Source organism: Lytechinus variegatus, chromosome 5, assembly GCF_018143015.1.
Source record: "Lytechinus variegatus isolate NC3 chromosome 5, Lvar_3.0, whole genome shotgun sequence".
In the NCBI taxonomy this organism is placed as follows: Eukaryota; Metazoa; Echinodermata; class Echinoidea; order Temnopleuroida; family Toxopneustidae; genus Lytechinus; species Lytechinus variegatus.
Genome location: NC_054744.1, coordinates 23,657,243 through 23,677,767, shown reverse-complemented (window position 1 = coordinate 23,677,767; position 20,525 = coordinate 23,657,243). Strand labels below are relative to the sequence as shown.

The 20,525-nt window shown below is 33.8% G+C and overlaps 1 protein-coding gene across 1 annotated transcript in view; it reads right to left on the bottom strand.

Moving 5' to 3' along the window:
- Positions 1 to 19,308, bottom strand: part of LOC121415765 (ras GTPase-activating protein 1-like) — a 29,343-nt gene extending 10,035 nt beyond the window's left edge. The window contains exons 1-12 of the mRNA XM_041609090.1: positions 19,025 to 19,308; positions 15,121 to 15,270; positions 14,721 to 14,865; positions 14,055 to 14,128; positions 6,531 to 6,648; positions 5,862 to 5,893; positions 4,670 to 4,722; positions 3,421 to 3,568; positions 2,324 to 2,402; positions 1,638 to 1,785; positions 504 to 586; positions 80 to 238 (exon numbers count right to left, since the gene is read on the bottom strand). Coding sequence (XP_041465024.1) covers positions 80 to 238; positions 504 to 586; positions 1,638 to 1,785; positions 2,324 to 2,402; positions 3,421 to 3,568; positions 4,670 to 4,722; positions 5,862 to 5,893; positions 6,531 to 6,648; positions 14,055 to 14,128; positions 14,721 to 14,865; positions 15,121 to 15,270; positions 19,025 to 19,224 — 1,389 coding nt within the window. The 5' untranslated portion in view covers positions 19,225 to 19,308. The remainder of the gene's footprint in view (positions 1 to 79; positions 239 to 503; positions 587 to 1,637; positions 1,786 to 2,323; positions 2,403 to 3,420; positions 3,569 to 4,669; positions 4,723 to 5,861; positions 5,894 to 6,530; positions 6,649 to 14,054; positions 14,129 to 14,720; positions 14,866 to 15,120; positions 15,271 to 19,024) is intronic.
- Positions 19,309 to 20,525: the final 1,217 nt, after the last annotated feature.

Here is a 20,525-nt window from a genome sequence, read left to right as displayed (position 1 = left end):
TTTTCCTGATGTATAAGCCTTGTCAAAGCTGCTATTCTCATTTATATCAAATACAACTGTATTGTAATATTATTTTCACCTTTTCGAGTTCATGCGACTCTGCGTTGAGGTAAAAGACCTGTAGATCGTTGAGTGCCCTCACGACGATCTGGAAACAATTGGGTCTGGCAAACAGACTCTCATGGACAGCATAGACGGAAGCATAACCCAGATCAATCAGCCCCCTCGGTTTGGTACGCTATTAAAACAAAATAAAACACAATAACCTGTTACCTAAAATCAATTCCTGAGGTAGTTTGCTCATTGCAATTTACAAGCGTTTAATGGCTTGGCAACAAAATATCTAAGATCTTGGCAAAGCTCATACTCTGAGCTATGCTGAATTAAAGTCAGGTATTTGTCAATAAACCACATTTTATTAGATATAAAGGGATGCTCTAACATTTTTCATTAAAGAAACAAATGAAAGCAGACAATTTGAGAATTATTACAATTATACATACCGCGTCATTGTCGAAGTAATACAGATGTTGCTCTGTCGAGTTGAGTAAGAAGAAGTAGGTTTTCCATTTCTTGTGTTTTTGACCTGATAAAAATAAAGTGATCAATGATTTATTGAACTAGACTATCCGTAATATTTCATCATTAATTGCACATACATGTATGACCTCACTCACGGCCAACATATGAAGTATTCAACAACTTTGAATGACACTTAGAGAATCCATCTTATGAAATAACTGAAATCTAAAAATGAAATTTGAAGAGTACATTCACAATTTTTATTGTGTTATGTTCATCATACTGCCAAGTTAATGTGTTTAATAAATTAACTAAACTTAAATGGCTTTTATTCAGGAATGGTCCCACATACTCCACTGGGAATGACAATTTTTTCCAGCATATTTTTCTCTTTCTAATCATATTCCATGTTTTTGTTAACATTCAGAATAATGAGAAAGTGCAAGGTGTCTCCTAAAGGAAAGTAAGTAAAGTTTATTTATTTAATTGATCAATCAATTTATTTCAATTGGTTTATGGCAATTGGAGAATCTGGCCACTGATAAGCCAAATTGCATAACCCTTTACATCAAAATAAATTCAACATGCAATAATAAAAACCCTTAAAATTATCACAAATTTTACACCTAAAGAAACAACAAAAAATAGATATGTTGTTTATCTGGGTGGGGATGCGTGTGTTAAATTATTCCATTTAATTCAATGTGCTCTTTATTTGCATAAAAACACAGGGCTCGAATTAATCCAAGGCCATCCAAGGCCATGGCCTTAGATGCCCTCAGAAATGGCCTTGATGCCCTTTCAAATATTTGTAGACTTAAGGCCAAAATACCTGCCCTTTTTTGCTGTGGCCTTGGTGCCCTGCGGTAATCCAGTGCATGTGCCCCATTGAAAAGTGCATTTATTATTGATGCCCATTTTTTGGTGGCCTTGGATGTCCCATAAAGTGAAAAATGCCTGCCCTTCCCCGTAAGTGCCCTTTTAAAAATGGCCTTGCCCCTTTAAATTCTTAATTCGAGCCCTGAAAACATATACAAATATATAAACAACATTTTACAGTTTACATTCAATGAAATAATAAGCAAATATGACATCTAAAGACAAAAGTTTCTTACTTTTCTTGCTCAGATGTCCCTGTTTGATGATAGAGTCTGCCATTCCTGTCATGATGTGAAGTCCCATTCCGCTGCTTCTTCTCCTCCGTAGCTCTTCATAATCCATCGGTGATGAGTCCTCAGTGCTCGTCGTCTGGTTCTTGAATTTCTGGTAATGGAAACATTTGACAGGGCATATAAAAATGGGTTGGTGGAGAATAGGAATGGGGGGAAAAATGATTGGTGAAAGGAGAATTGATTCTTTGTATCGATTTCATAAGAAAAGTTGTTAAGTTCTTCAAAGTGAAGTAAGAACTGAGAACAATGGATGTCTAAGGATTAAAAGGTTGATTGTTTGATGAAATTACCAAGTATACAATGGACCTCAAAACAATCTGATCTGATAAACAGTCAATTTCAGATATAACAGGTTTAAGCTCAGGTCTTTCCAAAAGTATATTGCACAGAATACCATGTAAGTGTAACTAGAGTACCATTTCCCCCCCTGTAATTCCTCCATTCGTCAGCCCCTCAGCATAGTATACTAGATAGATGGCACGTAATAAATGCTGTATTTATTATTATTATCACGCATTTCATTTCCATTGATATTTCGAAGAGTAATCCACATCGTATTTGACCAATAAAATTTCCCTTTGTAGTGTATTATATCTGATGCCATTGATGTGGAATTACAAGGAATGTACCTTCGGTGCAGTGGGGTCCAATAATCGGAAGCCATCAATTATCTCTTCTTTCTTGTAATGGTCCACAATAGCATCCAGACTGCAAAGAAGAATAAACAAAGAGAAATATCAAGGTTTGTTAATGTCAAATATCTAAAACTCATAGTTGTCTCCTTTTTATATACAGTTTTTTTTATACATAGGCCTGGTGATTACAATTTGATATTGGTATAATAAACAATTTCCATAGAAATCTATTTCATGTACAGGGTTCAAAGGAGGGAAGAGTATGATTTATTTATCTATTTCATATTTATTCAACAGGGTAGCCCAATCAACAATTAAGATATTGTCATACTACGAGTCCCTGCATGATAGACAGGAATATACATCAGAACATTATTATAGTGAATATCAATTGGTTTCATTGACTATTCATCTGGGGCCCGTTTCATAAAGGACTTGCAACTGTTGTAACTTTGCTATTTTGGCAACTACCATGGTAACCTTGATTTTGATTGGCTGCTGAGCCCTGTTGCCATGGTAGTTACCATTATGGCAAAGTTACAACAGTTGTAACTCTTTATGAAACGGGCCCCAGATCTTTGCAATGTCTAGCTACATACAAGATACTGTACAAGTAGTGTTATGTTTTCAGATCTTACCAATTTTAGTCAGTGTCTCCTTTTAATAGGTAGTTTACTCAAAATAAACATGACCTTTTCATGTATCCACCAAGTTAATGTTCCACATTAATCATTTCCATATCCATTTATGCTCTATATTATACTGTTTTTTTTTTACGAAGTAAGAATGCCCTTCTGTAAAATTGTATTTGATTTGTATTGTTTTATATTACTTTGTATTATGTTTTGAATGGAAATGAAATAAAAAAGAATTGAAGAATTGAATTGAATTGAATTAAATTGAAATCCAAATGTCTAGCTACTACATGATACTGTAAAGAAGCATTTTATTTAGATCTTACCAATAGCAAAATTGGAGTTAGATCCTTTTGGGAGTTTCACTAACAATAAATGACATTTTTATGTACATGTATGACCTACCAAATTAATGTTCCACAGTAATTCTAATCAAATAGATCTTCTCCTACCAACCTGTTGTACATTCTGCCTCCCATGATGTACTGACGCTGCTGTTTCTGGATTCGAAACCTCTGGATTGCCTTTGGTCCGCGGAACGAAAGAGAGTAATCACCCGGGTTCTTGTCGCTGTTTCTTATCAAGAAACTTCCAATGTCACCGTCTATCGAAATAAAGTTTGAAAAGATTGCATAAGTTAATATCAAGGTATAGTTAAATGGAGTTATTCAGTCCAATGACTCTTGGTCTATCAGATGAGGGTTCAAATGCCACCTGAAACTGATGTCCTTAGATGGCAAGGCACTTCCACATGTGTTTCATTCCTTACCCACGTGTTAAATGGGTACCCACTAGGATGCAAATATCAATGTGCTTTAATAATAGAATGGCATGTGTGCAGTGGTCAAATCAGTTGGCAGGCTAGGTTGCTATTTTATTCATGAGTCCACTCTTCAAACACTGGACTCATTAATGAAATAGCGTATCTAACCATGGTAACAGGCGTCAGTTTGGAACACTGTGACCTGTGACATAACTGCACATCAGCATTGGACACTTTTTATACACGCGCCCAATATGCACTAAATTAAGCATAATTCATATAGGAAATCTGCATAAACCATGGATTCAACTGTGGGTTTTCAAAACCACCTTTGTGAATTCGAGCCTGTGCGTGGAACAGTAAGGATCTAACTGTAACAATACAGTGTAATTACAATACAGTGTATACACTTCTACCATAATCATCAATTTCAATATTTGAGGTCGAATTTGGTATTTGAATTGTGTATGCTATAATGTTCACATGTTCTATTGTAGAATCCTATACAGCTCATCACAAAACTGTTGATTATGTAAAGTATGAATGTTCAGTTTTGCCTTGAAAAAGAGATATCTGTATGTCATAATACATGTACCAAAGTCGAGCCCTTATTGTGACGTCATTTCTCAGTGCTTTTTCAACAACAGTATGCTCAACACCATGCACAAATCACAGCTCTTCTCTTTCATTGCCTAAGAGTTTGACATGATTGACTTCCCACTATTTTAACACAGATAGATTCAACTATGGATTGAATTAAACCAGACTTCAGGGGCCTGTTTCAAAAAGAGTTACAACCGTTGGAACTTTGCCATTACGGCAACTACCATGGTAACAGGGCTCAGCAGCCAATCAAAATCAAGGTTGCCATGGTAGTTGCCATAATGGCAAAGTTACAACAGTTGTAAATCTTTCTGAAACGGGCCCCAGAACTATACAAACCTTTCCATAGGATCTCCGCCGCCTCTTCTTTAGACACATTGCCATGAAACCATCTATAGAAAAGAAATGTAATAGGATTATAGGATTAATAATGATAACAATTCATATTGAAAATACCTGTATATAAAAACTCTGATCAAGATGTGCAATAAATAGTATAATTAATGTAATTTACATGTACATGACTAAACAGATAATAAAAAGTAATTTCAGTGAAAGGCCAATTTTAATTGGTGATATGGGAATGTTCTAATTAGAGAAAGCTTCAGTGCCTGGGCGGCATCCATGGTGATTTGTGCATGTGATCCGCAGAAGTTCTGCATGTAGTAATTGGGTGAAGGTACCACACACTTATTGAGCTTTATCCTTGGCTCGATTAAGTTGCAATATAGTTTTCTTCAAAGTCTGTTTCTGAATGCATTGGTCATACAATAATTGTTTGTTTGATGTGCTTGATTGTGTTATTGATGTTTTCATTATAAAATAGCCTGCCTGCCCGGGGATGCTTGCTTGCCCTAGCCAAATGAGCAATGCCATATATTGTTAACCCTAAAAGGGCTGGGCTATTTGAGATGTATTTAGGAGGGGGGGGGGGCATGATGCCCCCTTCTGTTCGTGTCTGCCATTCGCGCAATTCGCACATTCCTTACCACATAAACTACAAGATAGTATTTAAAAAAAATCTAATATGCAAATTTATTCATGAAAAACATTTATTGCATATTTAACCCCCAATTTCACTTCAAATTTTCTTCTCATCTCATCTTTGTAATCTAATTTAAAGGTTTCCACAAAGAAAATAGCGAAAGCCAAGTTTTTTTTTATGTATTTCTTTGTTTTTAGAATTTCTTATGTATTTCTTTTTTTTTTATCTTTTGTTTTTCATTGTTTTTTTCAATGAAAATTATTACAGACCATTTAAAAACTAAATTAAACCCTTAATTGAGCAGACCAATTAGAACCCTTTTATGAACTTTATCGCGATGCTATATCCTTATGTCACAAATTTGTTCTCGGAAGGTGTGCAAGAAGAAAATCACAGAATTTTACGGCACTATCTTCTTGCGTTTTGGAAATATCGCGCGAAGTGTCAAAGGATTTATTATAGATTTATTATATTAAAACAACATCTATAGTATTTGATGCTACATGATTTAGTAACTGTATATCCATTTGAAAACAAAATACTTACACTTTTCCCTCATTAGGGTCGATTTCACCTTCCTGAAATACAAAAAAGGGAAACAAAACCATGTAAAGTTATAGCTTGATACCTGTACAAGATAAAATTTCTAGGAATAGAGAGTTTTTATTCTTTTCTCCAGGACACAATGTGCTGTATCATCTGTATGAGCAGTCAATCCATTTATTATTATTATTTTTTTTTTTGGGGGGAGCATTATTATTCTTTCTTCTGCTGGATTTTATAGAGGGCAAATAGATCTCCTCCCAAACAAATTTATGCATAACTATATTACCCTTTTAACAATGTAAGTTACAAAATGAATTTTTTTTTTTTATAATTACCATTCTAAAGCATTAGTAGGAATGTTCTGCATTTCTCCAATGGAGAATAGGAAGTCCATACATGTGTACACACACAATACTTGGCAATTTGTGGCAGAATAATATGCTTTTTTTTTGGAAAATTACATCTCTTGAATTTACAATTTTTTTTTTCAAATATCCCCTGATAAATAGTTTTGGCATTTAATACCTTGTCAATACAGGGTCAATTATCTCTTTTTCAATGAAGGATAATTATAGCATTTCAGATGTCCTAATAGTGACCTTGAAAAGCATATCATAATAGCAAAAGATATATCATAAGAATGGACGAAGAAGAGATAAAACTACTTACCACAAATTTAACAAGGTCTTGAACAATGATGCCGCTTTCTCCCGTCCTCTGTGATGTAACCCACAACCAGCCACCACCCAGCTCATTGTGGACTACAAATACTTCTCCTGCACTGAAACTGAATAAGAACAAAAATAAAGAAAAGAGCCAAATAGATGAAAATGAATATAATTTGGATCCTGGAATATTCTTGAAGGGCATCTTGTCTTCCCATATCTTCGCACGCACTACGAACTGTCCTTTCTGCGCACTTCGATGCGAAAGTTAGTTTAGCAGAAAACAAATTTAAAGAAAGGCTTTTTTAAAACCAGCAATAAGTGCACCTACAAGGAGAGCAAATTGTTTACCCGTGTCTTCGTTCGCTAGTTCAGGTTCCAAAGTTTCATCCCGTATCTTTATATTTTCTTGAAATTAATTATTTACACTACAGTGGGCATCATAACAGAGCGGACAGTTCGTGGTGAGATCGTGAGGCGCGATAGCGCACTGTATCTATTCCACGAACCATCCTCTCTCTTACAATGCCCACTGTGGCGTAAATAATTCACTTCAAGAAAATATAAAGATACGGGATGAAACTTTGGAACCTGAACTACAGGCCTACCAACCTGTAAACATACAAAATAGGAGTGATTCATTTACAAAATAGGAGTCACAGCATATTTCCCATAGATGACTGTACATAATATATGGACAAAAAAAAGGAGAATTTTCTTTCCCTATGATATAATGGATATAAAAAATTTCCAAAAAAGGAGTAACTCCTTTTAAAAAGGAGTAGTTGGCAGGCCTGGAACTATCGAACGTAGACACTGGTTAACAATTTGCTCTCCTCGTTATCACTAAAAATAATAAAAAAATTAACCATAAAAAAGGAAGGCCTAGTCTGCAGGCACAGACCCTTGCTATTTGTATCTAGAGCATATTATATCCTACATAGAGTAAATCCTGTATAGTGATTGGTTCAAGTAAGTAGCATCATGTGACCAAATATATTTCAACTATAATGTTGCGTGACGTCAGACCTCAATATATTTTTGGATATATCGAGGTCTGACGTCATTATTTCACAAAACTAGATATCTAGCCAAACTCTCAGGCGTACCGGCCAGCGCGCTCTCTCTCCTGGGCAAGTTCAGCGATGCGTCGGCGCAGGCACTAATCTGCGTTCCGCTGAGCGCGATGGCTTGGAGAAAAGTGGGTAATTCAACTCAAGTAACCGGACTTTGCAAGCTTAGTGCATAAATTTTGGTTATAGATTATTAAAAATAGGATATAAAATAAATATATCAGGCTTTTCATTGGAAAGCATAGTGGAAATTATTAATCCTCGGTTAGACTGGCAAAACTACTATATTTCCTTGGGGCTGTGCCCCTCGGGAAAAATAGTAATTGCCAGACCAACATCGGATAAATAATTCCACTATACTTTCGCAAAGTCTGATATATTTGTTTAATGTAGGTTCTAAAATAGGAGACTAGACTCACTGTGGATGGCTTATTGTTACATAAAATAAGTTAAATATATCAGCTAATTTGACCATGGAGCTGCTCTATGATTTGACCATGGAGCTGCTCTATGATTTGACTCTAAAACCACTCCACTGTCTGGGAAGTATTCATAAAATTATCTTCACCATTAAAGAATTACATGTATGGAAGATCATTTGTTATTTGGTTTGTGCTTGCAGAATGCAGAAGTCTATAAAAAGGTGTGGATGAAATCCAATAACAGCCGCACAGAAACATTAGCGCTAACAAAAAGAGAGTTCCTGTTACAAAGTTCTGGTAATATTGCAGCAATGCCTAATGTCACAATACTGTTATTTACATCTTGGATCAAAGTATGACATCACAATCTGAAAGATGTGACTGGGCCAACTAATGATGCTCTTTTTAGCATTAACCATGTTTCTGTGTGGACGGTAATGAGTATAATTTAACAAAGAATTTCTTTAAGTCTTGAACCTTGTTACACTGTACATTATGTAGGCCTACATGGATGTCATCAAGTTTCCCCAGGTATTTAGAAATAAAAAGGTCTATTCAATAGCCACCAGGAAATACATGTACACATGCAATTTTTGACAACGATTCTTTTTTATAAGAACGGACATGGAGTCGTCAGAAACTGGAGTGAGAAAAATGCAGCCTCAACCTGGTTGCATCACTCATACATGTATATTCAATTGCGCTGTCACAAATGGAGGGACGTGGGGGGTTGTCAGGCTACTACATGCTCATGTACAGAAAGGAAAAATCCATGATTGATCAGGAAATGGTTTATAGTGCTGTCCAAACAATTAAGCTGATTTTGCTTGTACCCACATGTTTAACACGAGCATTTCGTACACCATAAACATCATCAAGCAGAAGAATAAAAGGTACAGTCTACCCAGGCATGAGTCTACTGGCCAAGAATTGCATTTATGTACTTGTACACCTCCCTACATTGTGTGGAAAAGATAGTGTACAGAGATAGAAAAATATACACTGTACATAAAACCCACAGGATATTCCTATTAATACACCCCCCTGGCATACATGTTACATTGAAAATTGTTTTGAAAATGGATTGTATAGTTTATTCCCTAACTTCAATTTATGTTAAATAACATGTACATGTAGTATTAAACTGTGGTTAAAACAATAAAGTAAAATAACTAATAAGAAAATTTTAGTGAATTTTACTGTTCATTTTAATAATACATGTACATGGTCGTGTACATTTGAGATTTAAATGTAAACTTGTGGAAGTAAAACATTCTCATGTTGTCATGTAGGCTATATTTTTTCCAGGTTGATGAGCATAAATTACACTGTATGACATTTCAGCATAAACATCATCATAAAGAATATCACTTCAAATACTACTACAGTGACTGTATACTATGAAAAACAATATTTCCCAGGGAATTCACTGTGTTGAATACCGATAGAAGGCACCTCGACACATCAACACTAATTCCGACAAATTTCACTGCATTTGAACACAATTTGCCCAAATAAACATGACTGGTGCCAGCTACATGTAACACACACACACACACACATCTCAGAAGCATTGATGTACGCACAATGATGAGATAGACAAAAATAGATCTATAAATCCAATATTCAGGTTCATATCTTAAAGTGCTTGGAATGGCTTTAGAAAGGTCATGCCATAAACATATATTCTCTACGCATTGTATCAGGGATTCTATCATTCTAGTAGGATCCATGATTGTATTGTATGTATTTGTTTTGCAGACATGTACATGTATTTCCATGTGCGTGGGAGGAAAACGTGGGCGTTTTTATAGATCTCTCTGTTACAACTTTATCAAGAACAGACCTGGAATTGAACAGGAAAGAAAGATCTATATACTCAAACTAGACATAAAATTATCTCTCTTCACAGTACAGCATAGTAGTCTTCAAAATACAGTGTATACATGTAGGCCCAATCATTGGGTCTATAGCCTCTACACTGTACCTAATTAAATTGTATACTGGTATGATGGGTACATAAAGTGAATTTAAGAAAAAAAAATGTAAAATTGTAGAAAAACTAATGTCACTACATGGCAAGAAGGGGGGATTCACTTCGATATCAGAAAAAAATGATAAAAAGTGATTTTTTTTTAAAAGATCTTATAATGAGAAATTAATTTTTGCTTTGTAAGAGACTGAAAAGCATTTGTAATGCCATAACATTGATGGGGTACTATAAACTGAAGTGAAGATCACTGTCGAATTAAAATGTCAGATTTGAACTAAATATCCATCAACTAAAAATGATAGTCACTACATTTTTAAAAATTTGAATGCTTTTTAGGGAATTTTAGCAGTCCAATATAAAAACCCAAATTTCAAATTCTTAACCAAATTATTGAAAATTATTATTATAAATGTTGCCAATTCTTTTCTATAACTGCATTTTTTTTTCTCCAACAAATTGGTTTTTAAATGAATGTGATCAGGATTATCATACATCTAGGATTATTTAATTACAACGTGCAGTTAGAATTATTTATTGACCATGCTTCTTTCTTGCCCATACAGTACATGTACATCACCTGTATTTTCTTCACTCACAATAATGTGATTCAATGATTTGCACGTGTATCGGATTGGAATTTTTATGTATTTATGTCATTAAAAATTTCTCCCTGACTCAGATTTAAATTGTGATAATCATAAACATTTTACTAGAAGTGCTACTGACTTTCATCCTCCTCTCATACAGACATCTTTTTCTCAAAAATCTGTCATTTATTAACGATCAGTCATTTGGAATTCTCTGCCATCTACACTAGGAGGTACAAAAATAATGTATCAAGAAACGATCCAGAGAAATAAATCTTGCCAATTATCATGTGCTGTGAGTTGAATTTTCTTTATTTTTTTTTCATTTTAACTCTTGCCCCCACCTTGTTTTGTTGCATTTGTATTACAAGTAAAACTTATATCACATTTCATGATATGTAAGGTCGGCCGTTTTAAGGGTCTTTTCCTTTCTGGCTGCTTCCTGCCAAGCATCATTTTTGATGTAAATACTGTATTTTATGTATGTTTATCATGTTATTGTATTTTCAATGCTTTGGTTAAATAACGGAATTGAATAATCCACCTAAAAAAATAATAAAAACATTAAAAAGGACAGGTCTACAATGTCATGTACATGTTCAGTATGTTCCTTTTTTTATTCATCAATGCATAATGTAAAAAAAAATGCCAGTACTCTGAACATGGAGATCTACATGTATGCATTTTACTGATGATGTCTTCAGCTTGACTCAGACCAAAATACATGACTGAACGCACACATAATGAAAGGGGGTTTCTTAGAAACAATCTGACTAATATTACTTGGGTTTTCTGGGGCCCATTGCAGAAAGAGTTGCAATCAAACGCAACTCTAAAAATCATGCGCAACTTGATTTTCAACCAATCAACAGCGCGCATTTTGGACTTGCGATTGATTTTTTGACTTGCGTTGAAACGCAACTCTTTCTGCAACAGACCCCTGTTCTGCAAGTCTGCAACATTCATATAGACTCTGCAGACAATGCCTTCCATGAACAAACATTTGCAATTTTTGCATCATGATTTCTCAACATGCTCAACTATTAAAGGTTAATGTGAAATAAGAAAGAACTATGACATTTTTAACTTTCGCTTATTTTTCATGTATAAAACGGTATGCAAATGAAAGTCGATGATGTCCTTCACTCAGTGTTTCTTTTGTTTTTTATTGTTTGAATTATACAATATTTCAATTTTTACGGTTAACTTTAAAAATAAACAATAAACTTTTTGAATAATGGTAATACCACATGTTCCTGGAGGAAAAAAATTTAGTTTCACATGACAATGATGAGAAAATTAGAATATTTCAGAAATTTTGAGTGGGTGACATCTTCAGTCTGCTCATTTACATACTGACCAGTATGCGCATATATAGGCCTATGTAACTGTTCTGTGAAATTAAGAGAAACTTTAACTGACATAACTTTCTTTATTTACATCCGATTTTGATGAAATTTTCAGTGTTTTGCTCATTGGATTTTTCTCCCTTTATTCCAATCAATTTTTTTTGGGTAGACTTGTGCTTTATTACAATGTGGTGTAGCATTTCATTCTGCAACCCCCACCTTGTAGTCTCCCCTAAAGTTTGTTTATTTTTGTCATGACTTCGTGTTTTATTAACATAGCTTGATACTGAACTTATTTCATTATCTACATGTATATGTGCATCGTGAAAAAAGGGAACCAGCATTTATTTACAAACTTTACTTTCTGCTTGTTTCCTTTATTCCTTATGAATTTTATTGATTATGGAATATTGTAAGACATTTATGTATAAATATATATATCTTTAAGATTTGGGAAATAAGATAATTTTGAATTGAACCAAACTTGAATATTTAATGAGTACATGTACATGTAGTCTCTATTGTAGCTCTGATAAATTTTCCTAAAACAATGTACATTCACAAAGAAATTACAAATCAGCGTTCATTCACAAATACTATCTAGATAGTTTTCAAACAATCATATATGAACAATGGTGAAAGATTAATTACATGTATTAGGCCACAATGTACTGTAATTGGTCTATCAGTGCCCGACCAAGGATGCTGTTCACTGTCATCATTTTCTGCAGACCAGTAGGATCAATGAAATACAGAGATACATCACATGATCACAATGTAAAAAATTTCTGACACTGAATTTCTTTACTTCATTTCTCTGAAGGTCCTTGTCAAATAGTCCAAAGCGGCATTAAAAAAGTTGCTATAAGCCTACTACATGTAATATCGAATTAAAAAAAATTGTTTTGACAGATTTTTTTTTCTTGCTCAGTCAAAGATAACAGAGTCAAAACAAAATGCATCTATTGCTCCCCTTGGGTTTAAAAGACCAGACTATAAACATCGGGGCCAGCATATGTGTAAAAACTAGTGAACGATATTTGGTAATAGTAGAAGAAAGGCTTAAATAAAAATAATAAATAAGATTAAAATTCAATGAGCAAAATGTTGAAAATTTAATAAAAATAAAAATATTCAATTCTAAAAATTTGTAATATTTTGTGAATTCAACAGTTACATGTATATGCAAACTATGCATATCCTCTTGAATCAAGTGGACTGATCGTGCTGTGTTCCCACTCTCCTTTCTCTTATTTTGTAACATAAAAAGATAATAATTTCAGATTTTCATACAAGCATGTAAGCCTGCTCAAGTGCTTGTATAGTAGAGTTTTAGCAATGATACACAGTCAGAAGACAATCATATGTTTACATTCTTGGATGATAAAATTTGAATCACCATAATTAATAAAAGTGGGGAGATGACACCATCAGATTAATCATTGCATACATGTATTCGTGAAGATGTGCATACATGTAGAACTGTTCTATCAAATGTACATCATGGATGGAAAAGGCAATTTGGTCATAATTTTGTTATTCCTCATCTAACTTTGATGAAATTTCCAGTGTTTTTAGTTGTCTGATTTTACTCTATGGCCCAAATTCACTAAAGGTGGTTTTGAAAACCATCGGTTAAACGGTTGGTTTTGCAGATTTCCTGAATAAATTACGCTTAATTTGTTGCATATACATTAACAAATTTCCAATGCTGATGCACACCCTTGTCAGTGCAACAAATTGAAATTTAATACGCAGTTTTCAATAAAACGTAATTCACACAGGAAATCTGCATAAACCATGGATTCAACCAATGGTTTTCCAAACCACCTTTGTGAATTGGCCTTTCTATTCATACATGTATCATAATTCTTCAACCAGGGGACCATTTATATTGCTGTTCGTATAAAGTTAAGAGCGACTTTAACAACGACTGGTGATCCGTTCTTTTGCGCTAAACCATGATTGCCAATGAACATTTCAGTACACACCATTTACCACAAAAAGTATCACCAGTTAAAGCTGTTCCTCACTTAAGAACAGCTTTATGAAACACCCACCTGGAGTACCATTTGAATTCAAGGATAAATCATAGAGATCTTACCTTAGCTCATCTGTATCGGGAACTTTATTGTACGGAAGAAGGGCAACAACAACAGTCTTTTTCTCATCCACTGGCTGTCAAATCAATTTAAAAAAAAATTAGATCATGAATGAGCATGAAAAAAATTCCTTTCAAATAATTCTTGTAATCTTTTATTCACATGGAGGCATATGCTGAGTTTGACATTGTGTGTAAAACAAAGGAAAGACTTGAAAACTGACTTAATTCTACATTTTCCTGTACATATATTTCTTCTGGAATTAATTTACAAACTTGTTCTGAATGTTTTGTACTGAATTTCAAGGGAAAGGATTAATGATTATTTATTTATTCAACTGGCATACTACTGTACATGTATGTACTATGGAATTTCATTATGCCAAGGTTAAAATACAAATTCTCCAAAATTCATTGAAGCATGATGGCCCACGCATTTGGAATAATCTCTCCGATAAAATGCTCTTCACACGTTTTTATGAATTCAGTGTAGTTTCCATTTTTTTTCTAATTCCTATTCATGTTGTACATATTTTGTTTATGCTGAAAAAATCTGAACTGAAATAAACTTGATGATTGGATTAACTGTACCACTAAACATGTATAAAATTATTGAAATATACAACATTCTCTTACAGTTTCATTTCATGGTTGATTTCAACGACATACCTGTGACTCTGGCGGAGGAGGGACAGGGAATTGTAATCTCTCATTTTTAAGTATATTTGATATGTGAGTGTAGTAGCCTATCAACTGAGGAAGAGCTGTGAATTTTCGGCCACCGACGTAGAAATCCCCCAGTAAAGCAGTGATTCTAAAAATCAGGAGAAAAGCAATCAAACAATAGATTAATCATAATGATGATTAATATGTACTATTACTACTACCACCAACAACAACAATAACAATAACATTCATAACAATAATAATAAAACAATATAAGATGAAAAATAAGGATAAAAACAAAAATAAACACAAAATATCCATTTTACTATTGATACAAAAACCGCTTATATTTCTACAGTACCAATAAAAACGAATTGCAATGTCAAATACAAATAATGCTTACTTGAAGTGGTTAATCCCTTTTTGTCCTAGGTAAGATAGAACATAGGAGCCTGGCCTTCGTTCACTCTCTCTGACCAGATAACTTCCCGGTTTCTCCGCTGCATGCAGCCGCATCTCTGCCGACTGTCTATCTAAACATCCATGGTACCATCTAGAAAAAAAAAACAGAGTAAAGATTACATTTAGATAAGAAATCAGAACAGTTAAGAAATTAAAATCAATGAAAATATACAGTAATAGATAGTTCAAGCAATATAAATGGTACCATGACATTTGCTCGGACGACGTCAACTACTCCACTGTAAATTCTACACACCATGTACATTATTCAACACTATATCTTATCCTATAAACCCTAAACCCAATATAAAACCCTATTGCAACCTAAACCCTACTCTTGAATGAAATAAAGCCTGTGTCGCAGGGGTATACAGTTTTGAAATAATATCTCAATTCACATCCAATGCATATTCAAACCGGTTATGTACATTGTACATTGAGCTTTACAACTCTCTTTTGTAATAGATATTGCCTGAACGCAATTATCCAATCATTCGTAACTACAAAAAGCACAAATCATGCTTAAATGTTTCTCTACAAAACAAATACACTTTCCATATGCCATATTGTTAAATTTTGTGTATACAACCATGCATATGGGCCATAATCCATTATCAAATCAACATGAGGAGGATGCAATTTAAAAATTCAACTTTCTATTGTAAATAGTTTATTTAAATAATGCGTACAAGCAATGTAGATTTAAAGTTGAAAATTAGCAATAAACATTAACCCACAAAACTGCATTAAATTGCAAAGCTGACAGGAAAATCAACATGGGTATTTTCATAAAAGACAAATAGACATGTCTATGTTTGTATAATTATGATATTGAAAATAAAGAAAACCTTAATGCCAAGACCAAGACAGTTGTGATTTAATGCACGACTTTTGCATAATTTTCCTCTTGGAAAGGAAAACAACATTTCACTTCTGCCTGTTAATACTACTCTTGAAAAGAAAATTTCCCCAGGAAATCATTATAAAACGACACCCTTATTAAAGCAAAAAGCAAATACAATGTGTATTTCCACTACTTTGTTGGCACATGATCACTTTGTAATGTACATGTACAATAAATCACTTGATGTAGATCATGTTATTTGCACTGCTGTCCTTAACATAATATGTATGTACAATAATTTCCTCAAGAAAACAGAATCAAGCACTCAAGTGCCCCCCCCCCCCCCCAATATTAGCCTTCCAATACTCCTGCCTTCAGTGGAAATATAATATGTAAAAAAAAGAAAAAAGAGATGGAGAGAGAAAGATACACTATGCAAAGTGGATTTACAGTATAGTACATATAATATATTTTTTCCCCAGTTTATACCAGTCAAGACCAGATTAATTTTTTATTTATTGTATCAACAATGCCTGATCATGATACAATACATAAAATTGATTACAAATTTGACATTTCAAACAATCATATGAAAATAAGGAAAAGGAATAAATAGGATAAAATCTAAAATAAAACATTCATGGCTCAATTCAACATGTAAGACAATAATTTGAAGAAAAAAATCACACACACACACAAGTTGGGGATGAAGCCAAGATAAACATTAAAATATTCAAGTCTAAAGATTCAACATCGAAAATCCAGCCTTAATTTTTCGAAAATGAGGAGCTTTCTTCTTTGCTAGATTATATTTTACCTCTTTTTGTTTCTTGAGAAAAGATTTTACAAAATATTTCACTATCAAAAAGTTACATTTCACATTTAACGTACATGTATGCTAAGCTTGTCAAATGTTCTAGACAGTATCTGGGAATAAAATTGTATTCAGTGACCCCCATAACTCTATATATTTCAACTACATGTAGCACACTGTACACTGGGTAAAAAGGGAAACCAATTGCCTGCCTGATTTTTACATCCATTTTATTTTTTTTTTGGAAGGGATGGAGGATAAGTGGTAAAAATTTGAAAACGAACCCTAAATATTAAAATCTGTATGTTGCACTCAATAGAAAATTACAGCAAAATATTACACAGTACAGGCACACACACAAAGGTCTGGCTCAATCTAAGAAAAATAATTTTTTCTATTTTGAGTTTGGTTTTCTTTTAATATTTTGCCTTTTAGAGATTGGTCAAGGAGTACCCCACCCAAAATGTTTCAAAAGAGATAATTTCATATCAAAGTTCTGAGGATGAACTGAAATATTGTAAATTTATGTATTAATTACAGAACTGTACATGCAGCTATTCTTTTGAACTTGATTACATGTACAAGTATGCTGTTTTGAAGTTCATACTGTACTCTGTTTATGCATCATGTGGAATAACGGTTAAATTTATGTGACATAGAATGATGAATTTATCTGTTGATTTCTTTGTAATTTTTGTTGATGATATGCCAAATTTATGTAGATTTTAGCACATCATATCAACATTTAATTGCCTTAAATCTGTTTACCATTGTGAGGGGGGGGGGGGAATGTTGTCATGTATTTAATTTGATTTTCAACTTAATAAATGCTGGTTGTAATCTACATTATCCATGTAGACTAATTTTGTGCTATTCCATCTTTCATTTTCCATCATCTTTTTTTTTTTTTATTTAGGCCTATTATAACTGCAATCATTTTGCTTACAAGTTTTGTTCAATCATTATTTTTGTTTGTTTATTATTTGGCTTGTTATATATTGTAAATATTTGTTTAGGCCTACAGGGCCCCAGGCTGGAAAACAGTACCAAGATTTGTGCATTAAAAAAATAAATAAGCAACACTTTATTGTCATAATTTTTACCTCTGATTTTGATGAAATTTTCAGATCTAGGTCTAGACCAAAAGCTCCGGTCTCTGTTATGTTGGTTGTTCAGCTGAACTCCATTGGCTTCACTCACCAAATACAGAGACCGAAGTTCTAGCGCGATCTGTACAGGGGACTCAAAGGCCATATGTTTATGTACTTAAGATCGGATAAAACGGGGAAGTGAATTTGCGCGACAGCCGAGGTTGGTCACTGTTATTGTTCCTTTTAACTTGATTTTTCTCCGTTTTTTTGGCAAGTAATGCCAAGAGGGAGTATCAATTTGCATTTTGGTCACATTAATTTTCAAAATTTTTATTCATTAAAGACAAAAAATGAAGAGCCCTAACGGGGGGATTTTGCATTGCAAGTCCCCTAATGGTGGCTGCACAATAGCGAGCCGTCTGTGTACGAGGAGAAAAAAAAAATTTAAAAAACTCCTCGAAACAGACGGCTGCCAGCTGTCTAATCTAGGTCTAGATCTACGTACAGGTCATACTCATACTAGACGTAACTGCTTGTTTGATTTTTCTTTGAGTGATATTGATTCAAAACAACTATTTTTTGGGGTGGACTTGACCTTTAAAGTTTAAATTTTAGTCTGTTAGTAGATCTAATAACAGAACAATATTGGAGATGATTAATATGATATTACTGATGTAGAATCCAACATTGTTGGAGTAAACTAAACTAACCAAGTCCGTATCTGGCAAGCCAATCAGGCAAAATTAATAAGGCTTCATTTTCTTTCAAAAATTCAAATTCAAAATAAAAAGTGTCCAGACATCCCACTCCCATCCTATATTAAAATCGGCATGATGCTGGCAATAATAAAGGGAGAAATGCCAAAATTACAGACAAAATGAGCAAACTGCCAAACATCATGTGGAATCAACGAGAAGTGCGAAGAGCATTTCAATCATACATGTCATATGCGACAGTGCAGTGATTATGATATGCACGGAATGAATTGAAAGTTCATTCCTTTGTGCGTCAGGCAGTGAATGAATGAATGGACAATCGGGACAACAATAACAAAAATAGCTCTGCGATTTTGTCCTCCCACGCGTTATTTACTCACTCATTTTCTGGGGGAGCGGTCAAGTTGGCATCTACGGTTTCTTCGGGCAATTCCGTGTAAGATTCAAACGGATCAAAGTCATCATGAACGGGCAAATCTTGAAATTCCTCTGAGTTCTGCATGTCGGCTGATGTTCCTAAAAGCCGCTCTCTGACCAGTAAATTTTCAATGGGTGGTGTATTATTGTCGTGTGCTGACATTCTCTCGCACTCTCTCCACCAGCGTTTCCGACATAAGCCATCATTCGCACGAGCCCCGCCTTCCAAGTTTAGCTTTGTTCTTGAGCCAATTTGCAACATTTTTAATGTATTATTAATAATATCATACAAAAATTAAACAATTTTTTTACTTAATAAATTTTTATTGTATATTTTAAAATATTTTACAGAGAAATGATTGGTTATAATATTTTTGCTCTTCTTTTAAAATATCATATTTTTTTAGCTAAATGATTGGCAATATTTTCTAGCCCTTTCGTAGGGAATTTCCCTAAAGATAAAACGCGCACAAAGATGACCCTGGTAGGTCACAGTCACACTGTCCTCCAATCTTCCAATATTAAATTCAACTTGTGAGACCCGAATAATCGTCTATTGGTTTATGTAATTTCACAGTTCGTTTTTTTCCCCAAATCAGTCGTATGCCTTTGTTGTCAATCCCTATATTTCCCCCCTCGTTTTCAATTCCATTTTTTTTTATAATATATTATTTTAAGCATGTGCTATGAAAATCCAATCTCGAAGAAAGGAATCGTGATTGATTGATTGATTTTATTTGGCAAGTCACCATAACATATTTACAGTAGCATTTAAACAACAGGCTTGCACAGGATGACCCACGAAAGCTCGAAAGCTTATTTCCAGTGGGGTCCTGAATTAAGATAATAAAATGGTTCAATTATACTATTTACATATTAAAAATGAAGGAAAAAATCAGAATTTAGTATTACCAATAAATAAGATATATAGACAATAAATAAGATATATACAAGAATATAACGAAGAAGAAGAAGAAAAGAAGGAGAAGGAGAAGGAAGAGGAGCAACAGAAGAATAGTGGGAACGAGTATAGAAAAGGAGACGGAAGAAACTGATAACGAAGGAAAATAAATAAGGAGAACAACAGCAAAAACGGTGACGACAATAACAACACGAAGAGGAGAATAGGAAGAGATAAAAGAAATAGAAAGAATAGAAGAAAGGACATATCGAAGCTTCAATCACACTATGTAAAATACATAAAAATACCTGGTAGAGAAGAGAAAAGACCTAGGTCAGTATTCAGGCTAAATCAACCGTATAACATATCATTTGCATCTTCTTTTTGACTCTCAAGTGAAAGATATGCTTTCAATTTCCTCTTAAAATGCAAAAAGTTTCCTATTTCCTTTATATAATTGGGAAGGGAATTCCAATGTTTTATAGCATTGTAATAAAAGGAGTTACCAATACTCCCTATCCTTTCTGGTAAGCAAAAGTTGAAATGGCTGTTTCTTGTATTAT